The following is a 9,628-nucleotide window of genomic DNA, read 5'->3' as shown; positions in this document are numbered from 1 at the left end:
TTTTGAACCCTTCCTTTCTGGTTTAGTAAAACCTCTTAAGACTAAAGGGCAAATGAGGTTAAGTGAGTTGCCTAATTCACACAGCCAGAAAGTATCTGAGGTCACATTTGAACTCAGGTCCTCTGGACTTTAGGTTTAGGCTCATTTTCTTCATAACTGTCCTTGTGAATAGAACAAAGAGAGCAACCATTTAAAAAAGTTCTTGCTTCAGATTAGTTACCATCTTATTTCTCAGTCCCTACATTCTTAAGAATGTAACAAAAATAGTCAGGCATATATATGAAACATTACCTTTATTTGCTGGCAAATAAATGTTTACTAATGAATTAAAGGACTGATAATGCTTTTATATTTTTACTTTAAATACATTTTCCAAATGTTTGTTTTTAATTGATTTATTCATCTTATATTAAACATAATTTTCTTTAAGAATGTTTTGTCCAAATGTATAATTAGTGTACAAAATTCAGAGAATTCTTTTATTTTGTTATAATTCCATCATTTTCAGTCTTGTTATCTTTTTTTCTTCATAACACACACTGTGACACTTACAATGATAGCAACAGCTGCAACTGTGCCAACCACAGATAGCACTATTGTTGAAATGCTAGTACCAGAAGGACTGAAAGGATCTTCTGGAGAAGGACTGAAAGGATCTTCTGCAGAAGGACTGAAAGGATCTTCTGCAGAAGGACTGAAAGGATCTTCTGCAGAAGGAATGATCAGAGATGCTTGAGCAATGTTTGATATAGGAGACGTCAAGTTGGCTTTGTCAACTGCCTTAATAGCAAGAAAGACGGTAGTGCCATTTTCTATTAGGAAATCTGGTTTGAACATGAAGTCTTCCTTGGAGTTGGCATCATTTGGAATGAGGTCAGTAGTATTCACTTGAAGAGCAGCATCAAAGTTTTCTCTTAGGGTAAGGATATCTTTACTCATTTTTATAATATACTCTTCAGCTAAAAAGAGAAGAGATTGTTGGTTCAGGACCATGGACCATAGGGGCACACAGGGTATTCACTGGGAAGTTTGTCAAACAGAGACCAGACATAAGCCATGTTGTCAAACTGAGCAAGAATTAATTCTTTCTAGGGAAGCTTAATCTTAGAGGTACCTAAGGGGGACTTGAATCTACCATATAGATTAGTAGTAAACACTGACTGAAAACTCTTCATTGGCCAGGGAATTTGATCTTAAGGTCCCTTTAAGTAGAACTGGATCTAGCCTTTGGTCCATTTGACTGATCAGAGGAAAAATATCTCCCCGTGTGTAGAGGCAGTGTTTAATGTTTTAGAAGTCTCTGCTAGGACCTAACAGAACTGAATTGGGCTGGGATACCTACCTCAGTAGTTGTTAGAGTTATCCCAAAAGCCCCCATTACTGTTTATCTTTAAAGCTATGACCTAGGAAAAGGGACAGGCCTAGTGGAGTCTGTAATTCTCCAATCATGGTCATCTGTATCCCCTCTCAGACCTTTCCCACACAGCTGCTATGACATGCTAAGAGATATATCTCTGAATAATTTCCTTAGAGGCTTTTCAAGTTAAACTTTGATTTTCCAGAACTTTGACCTTTTCTCTTTCACAGTTCTAGAATGACTTTTCCTCAAACTATATGTTTTCAATTTTAGCCAATGAATTGGCTTTCAAATCACTGTTTTTAGGATCTGTTATTTTGATCTTTGTAGCCTATCCATCATTTTGTGGGTTTTCTCCTTTTCTGTGTTGCCAGTGGGTCCCCTTGGCTCAGAATCAAAACCGAATGGGGCACTTACCTCGTCCTGTATCAAAGTCATCCCCAGGGGCTGTCCAGGTCAGATTAATGTGATCGTCTTCAACATTAGCCTCTAGGTCAATGATTCGATTTGGTGGGAATACATCAGGCACAGTAGTAGGAATATTTGATACGATAAACGAACCTCCTGAGGATGTTCTACTGAAACTTTGCATATTTGCTTGATTCTCATCTTCACTAATTTCAGGTTTTGGTGGATTCATTTTGATTTCACCTGCATAGAAGGAAGAAACATACCAATAATCTTGTCCTTGATGGTTGGTTCCATACAATTGCTATGAATTTCTGTTATTTGTTATCCCAGAACCTAGCCTAGCTAGCTCAGAGAAGTGAGATGTTAGTCGGGCCCACCTGGGCTCTAATGTTACCTCAGATACTAGCTGTGTGACCCTGGGCAAATCACTAAATCTCTATCTGCCTCAGCTTCTTCAACTGTAAAATGGGATAATAATAGCACTAATTTCCCAGGGTTGTGAAAAATACAATGAACTAATATTTGTAAAGCTGCTAGTACACAGAAAGCATTAAATAAATATTAGCTGTTATTATTATTTTTATCTTGGCCTTCTCTCATCTTCCCACCTACAAAGTAACTATTCTCATGAGCAAAGCCATTCGTAGTATGGGACAAGTTGTATGTTGACCCAGAATGCTGATATCCAGAGGGACATGCTTCTTCTACACATAGATGTCCTTTCTTCTTAGGAGGACTCATTTCCTCCACACAATCCTTCTACTGTCTCTACACATCTTGTTTCTCTACCATATTACTCTACTCTGTGACATAATCAACCCTACACTCTGTTGATCTAAAAACATCATGTAAACAAATTATGGATATTAGTCATTCAGGCTCTTCCCTTTATTAGGATTCCTCCATTGCAAATTCCTTTTATGATGTCTCTTCCTTTATTTCCAATAATGATTTAACTCATATCCTTATTGCTTGTGGATTTGCTCTTGTCTTATTTTTTCTAATTCTTTTTTTCCAGACATTATCAGATTACTAGGTTCTACCATTTGCCAACTTCAAATTGAACTGAAATCACTTCAACTAAGAAACAAAAAAAGGGGGAGATGTTGGGGGCCATCAAGACATGATGTTTTGACATGGTCACTCTTGGAAACCAGGAGATCTCAAAGTGATTCCTTTGAAGGATGGGGACATCCACTTAATCCCCCTCTGTGCGACTTCTCTCACTAACATCCCTTACTATTGGAATTGCTATGATCATTGTTCTCTCCCTAGCTTCAGGAAAAATAATATGAGAGCAAAATAAGTGAAGGATTAATACTAATGCTCCCTATTATCCCCCCAGAATACCACCAAAAGATCATACTTACAAAACCAAACCTAAAAGACTATGTCATGGGTTAACTTCTGCTTATGCATATAAGTTCTAACAAAGCTGTGCTCAGAAATTCCTCATTCCTATGCACAGGACAAATTCTCCTAAACCAGTAAATCAATCACCCTAGGGAGAGGCTAGTACATCATGCCTCAGTGACTTGATTTACCAACTAAAATCCATCTTGGAAACTCCCCATGACACACTGAAAAATGATTAGTTTAATATTAAAAGTGAATTGTGTTTCTGTTACGTCTTTGATTCCTCAACTTGGCCACAGTGTTTGTTGATTGTCGTCTAGAACTTCTGATTGACTATCTATTTTATTAAAAGTAACAAATGATTTTCTTTGATTTTCTACAAGTTCAAAGCACCACGTAAGTTAATGAAAAAACTGACTTCTAGCTACACCACCTGTGATGAAATAAATTTTCCTTTGTAAAAGCTTTGTGTGGGTTGTCAGAATTGTAAACCTTAAAATTTCACAGACTTATGAATGTTAAAAAATTTTACTCCACATTGAGGAATCCTCCAATTCCCTACTTGAAATAATTCCCTACCAGATAGTGAGAATTCTACTTGAATGTGAAAACTCCTTGCCTTGGGAGTATCCCTACTCCACCCCTACTTAAGACTGCTTTAGGGAAGAAAACTCTTTGCTAAACAATGAAAGTACTTTGACCCATGCTTATGGAAAGGACAGGAAGTTCTTGAGTCATGCCTGTTTTTAGAATTGATACAATGGGATACTAGGTACCTATAAAGGTGGGGCAACTTGTAAACTTACTTAAACCTAAAAGGGTGAAAACTTATTCAAAGGTTTTTCTTAATGAAATTAGTAGACACAGCAGCATTTTTTCTGACTTACTAAAGAGATTAATCTACTCAGCTGTGAATTCAAAATGGGCTTTCTTTTAGAAAAACGTCTACTGTGATTGGTAGATGTAAGGACTTAGGGGAGGTGACATAAGAGAATTTGTCCTTAAAAAAGAGCTCAGAGAAGAGCTGGACTCATTCTGAGAGATCTCATTCTGAGGGAGCTCATTCTGAGGGACTCATTCCCTTGAGGACTGATGCTTGAGGAGAAGTGCTCTTGGAGGAAATCTCATTCTGAAGGAGAGCTCTTTGAGGAGCTCCTCTGAGGGGCCTCTGTCCCTCTGGAGGCTCTTGAGGAAGGACTCTGGCCTGGTGTCATTAGAATGCTTGCTTAGACAGATTTTGTGGTGAGTAATAAAAAACTGACTGATTTCTCTCTTAAGACTCAGGTCTAAGCCATATTGGCTTAAGGCCCTTCATACTTATTCCTTTCTTACTCTCTCTCTCTTTCTTTGATTAATCATTGTATAATTAATTAAATTCTCTATAAAACCCAGTTGACTTGGGCATATTCATAATTGTTTCCCTTTCCCTGGCTTCACCAAAATTTTAATTATTACAGAATCAATAGTAACAATGTAAGTATATAGAATGATCACAGAATGCTAATTAAACAATTTGTTAAAAGTTAATGTAACACTTATGAAATTATATGCTTTGAACATGTATGCTGATTAATGTAGCTGTATGCCAAGAAAATATGTATTCATTGGGGCATAAAAATAAAACAAACTCTGGGCCTGGGGAAGCAGTTCTGTGCAAAGCCTGTTCCAGGCTGACACTCCCACCTGCCTTCCATCATTCATTTACTCCTTCGTTGCCACACCTAGCTGAGGACTCCTGAAGTAATGATAAGGGTTGGACCCAAATCCTGGCAGTATATAGATTATTAAAATAGAAAAATAAAAGAGTAAGTTTGAAAAAGATAGAAGTTGCAAATCAAGTTGGATCACAGACAGAACTTTATGGAAAGGTTATAAAAGATATCAGAAAGACATTTAAAGAGGATCTGAAGCCTGAGTCTGGGAGTTTTAGTTCCTGTTTTTTTCTGGAACTTGGAGGGATCACTTCTTATGAGGGAAATAACTGACTTTGTGAGTGAAGTCATTTGACTTTACAGTTGAGGCCCTCTGACCAACTTTCCATTCTCCGAATAGAGATTTCAACAAGATTTCCATCTACCTCTATCTCTTGTGTTCCTAAACTTCAGTTAAAAACATATCTGTGTTCCTGTGAGAAAAGCCAACCTGAAGAAAGACTATACCTGTCTGGGATCAAGTAAACCTACAGACTCTTAGATATAGGCCTTGGGTGACTCTACCATTGGTCACCTCCTTATCAAGCAACTTGAATTTTATTACCTTACCAAAACTGTTTTTAGGAGAGACCATCATCAGGAGAGCTAGATTTAGGGATTTGGGGGATGGACAGACAGGGTAGGTTGCGAGTTAGCCTCCAGAAAGAGAAGCAAAATTCATGAGAATCTTTTAGCATGGAGGGAGGAGAACTAGAGAATTTAAATTAAGAGAAATTAAATTAAATTAAATTAAAACTAGGGCATTTCCTTGGCCCTCCTTCCCTTTACCTTTCCTTGTTTCATATTTTAAATTATATCTTTTTTTGTTATATAACAAATCAGTCAGATTGCATTATTGAGATTCAGGTCTGAAACCCTCCATTCTGGCCTGTCAGCCTAACCCAGACAGAGGCACTTGAATTTCGAAGTTACCACCTTTATAAGTGATATGACTCTCTTATTTCAAGGTTGATATAAGAAGATTTGTGTAGTTTTTAGGTAATACTAGGGAAGGTAGTTCAATCCCTTTCTCTCTCTTTCCTATCTTTCCATCTTTACTATTTTTTCTCAATTAAAACAAAATTTTATTGAACAACTGTCCTATCTTTGTCAAACTCCTAATTTTAATCCCTATATTTCTTGGTGAGCCAGGTAAGAGTTTATTAATCTTTTAATCTTCTGTTATGATTATTTTTTTTCTCACAAGTTATTAAATTACTGGAGTGAGCTAGAATTTTTAAGAATATATAGTCAGGGGGGCAGCTGGGTAGCTCAGGGGATTGAGAGCTATGCCTAGAGATAGAAAGTCCTAGGTTCAAATCTGGTCTCAGACACTTCCCAGTTGTGTGACCCTGGGCAAGTCACTTGACCCCCATGGCCTAGCCTTTACCACTCTTCTGCTTTGGAGCCAATATACAGTATTGACTCCAAGACGGAAGGTAAGGGTTTTAAAAAAAAAAGAATATATAGGCAGTTCAGTATGGTGCTGGAGATCATGGTACATGTTGTGAAGGAGCAGTTTCCAGCCTATCTCAAACAATTCCTGCTCCCAGAGAGCTTTACCAAGCTGTTACAGCTCACAATTTTAGATTATCTCCAGTTATTACCATTTCTGAGATTATTTGTTCTGATAGGATCCTTGCAAATTTATCAAATTTGCTAAATAGTTTACCTATTTCTCTCCAATAAGAAAAAACAATGGAAAGATAGCCTAATGGAGACTTGGATAGAATTCCTTGAAAATTACATCTCTCAACTAGCCCAAATTATCTCTCAACCTACCAAAACTACCAAAACTACTTCTCATTTTACGCAATCCATCTCTCTGTTCCTCCTCCTCCTCCTCCTCCTCTTCCTCCTCCTTCTCTTCCTCCTCCTCCTCCTCCTCCTCTTCCTTTCACCTACTCCATGGCAACTCAAACAAAAAAGAAAAGAGAAAGAAACAAGAAATAATCTAGAGACATACATATTCCCCTTAAGAAAAGTATCCACCTTTAATCATTAAGAAGACATCAAACACTAGTCACCCCTCAAGACATTGAGAAATTTAAGCAGTATATTCCCTCATTTTGAGGATGAGCCTATAGTGGTTATCAGAAACCTAGAGAATATTTGTTAAACATATGACCCCACTTGGATTGACTTTGGAAATTTATTACAGGCATTTTTAATGGAAAGGGAGAAAAATAAGGTAATTTCTCTTGCTAATCAGGATCAAGAAAGGGGAGTAATTCATTGGCCCCAGCAAGACCCACAATGGAATTTGAATAATGAAAATCATTATATGAGACTGTGTCAGGCTAGGGAGCCATTCCTAAGAGCCATGAGAGCATATTCTGACAGACCTAGTTCCTAGACAAACTTTAAAGATCTCAGACAAAAGATTGGTGAAAATCCTTCCCAGTTCATGGACAGACTTATTGAGCTGGGAGGTAGATATATAGACCTGGATGTGACCAGAGAAAGGGATGTCAGACAGATAAAAATACAGTTTGTGAAAAACTGTTGCAGGGTGGTCAAGAATTATTTATTTTAAACTCAGCTGTCCAAATTGGACTAGTATGAACCTTGAGGAATTAAGGAAAGTGGCAGTATATGTATATAATGGCCATGAAAAGAGAGATGAAGATGACAGTGACTTGGTGGAGGCATTAAGAAAAGAAATAAAAGTATTAAGGGGGGAAATGAAAAAGGAAATGCAAATTATGGGGTGGCCATGACCCCTTTGTGAGAATTTACAAATCAGATACCAATGTGTCATTTATGCAGAAAAAGTGGTCACTTAATATTAAACTGTAGAATCTGGAATCAGGTGTTCAGAAATAATGGAAACTTTTGGAACAACAACAATTCTAGAAATAATAACTATTCTAGAAATAATAATAAATATAGAACCAATACATACATACATACCCAAATATTTGTGGCTGTGGGTAGTATTGGAATATCTGTGGCTTAAAACCCTGATTCTCCTACAAGTTATATATACATTTGGACTTCTGCCTTCTGTTTTTCTGGTCTATTGAATTTTGGAAGTAGGACAGATATATTGTACTTAAAGTAAGATGCACTTGGTACGCATCCTCTAAATTGCAGAATTTCAGAGTTGCAAGGGATCAGAGTGGCCATCTAATCCATGTTATATGGAAAAAAACCCTCCTATCCAATAAACCTGAGTATTCATTCAGATTCAACTTGAAGCTCTCCAGTGATGGGGAACCTATTGAAGGGAAACTCATTCTTGAAGGGAAACTCTCCTTCCTGAGGCAGATCATTTCACTACGGGAACACTATAAATGTTAGGAAGTATTCCTTTCTATCAAGCTTCAGTCTTCCTCTTTGCAACTTGATCTTCTGGAGTCAAACAGAATGAGTCTAATCTCTCTTCCATGGATTCCTTCAAATACTTGATAACAACAGATAAATGTCCTCTGGGTTAAACTGCCCCAAATCCTTCAACAACTTCCATCAGATAAGAACAATTTTTAACATGAGGTAAAAAATGTATCATAGTTCAATTATATTGTTAATTGTAATCTATTGTCAAGAATGTTGCAAATATAAATAGCCAGGAATGTTAATATAGAAATATTAAGTGGGGAGAACTCTGTGACTGTTTGGGCCTGCACAATGGATAACAGCAGGAGACTGATGTTAAAAAAAATAACCTCTATTTAATAAATATTGGAAAAGGTTTGAGGAAAGGCAAGAAAAGGGAATGAAGGTTGAGGATTAAGATCCCCAAGTCTAACAGGGGGCTAAGCTTTTACCCACTTCCCTCTAGTTCATGAGCACTTGCTTCTTGCCCAGGCTTCCCTGAGCCTAACTTACAACTCCTTATCATTGAATGAAATCCCCCAAATCTATGCTGAATAACCTATTCTAAAAATTATCCACACACACATATATGTGTGTATGTGTGTGTGTGTGTGTGTGTGTGTGTGTGTATGTATCTTATTCACTGCCTTCTTATATCCCTTCAGATCACTCCTCCAACTCCCACTACTTTCTCAGCCAAGTCAGGCTTATGGCCCTTTGGTAGGCCTCAAAGGCCCTGCCCACTCTGCAGTCACACAGAGGGTAAAATACTGCCTCTCTCTTTCTTTTATATGTCTTTTATGTCTCCTTAGATCTCTTTCAGCTTTAAATTAGTTTGGTTATTTACTCTCTCTGCCAACTGCCAGTCCTTCTGGGCCTAGCTAGGCTTTCTGGTCTAAGTGGATCTCAAAATGGCTTGGCCCTCTCAGCCGCCACACAGAGGAAACACTGCCTCTCTCTTTCTCTTTTCTGTTGGTTTCTCCCACAAACTTATTCCAGAAACTCTAATCTGTTCTACTCCTTCACCTGACACTGGGTTTCATTGTTCCAGGTATGGAAAGGAAACTAGACTAATAGTTGGTGGGGGGAAGGGGCAACTGGGATATGCAGTTGGGTCTTGTGACTAGCACTTCCTTCCTGCCGGGGGTTGGACTTGCTTCCTGGTGTTGGAGGAGAGAGGAGCTTATTCAGCCCAGTCTGGTGTGATGTGCCGACTATTCTTGGTTCAGCCCGAAGATTCAGGCCCAATCACCTCTGAAATTTAGAACTTTTCTTGTTTGCTTTCTATCTACTGCTAAGATTCTGAATTAGACAAAGCAGGACTGATATAGAGTAGACGGGAGTGGGAGAATCCCTACGCCAGCCTCTGGGCCTGGCCTCAACTCTGAAGCTGAGAAAAAACTCCAATCCCAACTGGTTATTAAACATTATAATAATTATTTGAATTTGCATTCAGATAAGTGAATTATCTTTTCTGGTCATAGAGGGAGCTGAA

At 37.9% G+C, this 9,628-nt stretch overlaps 1 protein-coding gene across 1 annotated transcript in view; it reads right to left on the bottom strand.

Annotated features, from left to right (window-relative positions):
* Positions 1–297: 297 nt before the first annotated feature.
* LOC100009776 (calcium-activated chloride channel regulator 1-like) overlaps positions 298–9,628 on the bottom strand; it is a 61,486-nt gene continuing 52,155 nt past the window's right edge. The window contains exons 13-14 of the mRNA XM_056815394.1: positions 1,775–2,008; positions 298–959 (exon numbers count right to left, since the gene is read on the bottom strand). Of these exons, the coding sequence (XP_056671372.1) occupies positions 514–959; positions 1,775–2,008 (680 nt within the window). The 3' untranslated portion in view covers positions 298–513. The remainder of the gene's footprint in view (positions 960–1,774; positions 2,009–9,628) is intronic.

This window comes from Monodelphis domestica, chromosome 2 (assembly GCF_027887165.1).
Source record: "Monodelphis domestica isolate mMonDom1 chromosome 2, mMonDom1.pri, whole genome shotgun sequence".
Taxonomy (NCBI): domain Eukaryota; kingdom Metazoa; phylum Chordata; class Mammalia; order Didelphimorphia; family Didelphidae; genus Monodelphis; species Monodelphis domestica.
Note: the sequence above shows the minus strand (reverse complement) of the source record. Positions and strands in the feature narration are given on the sequence as shown.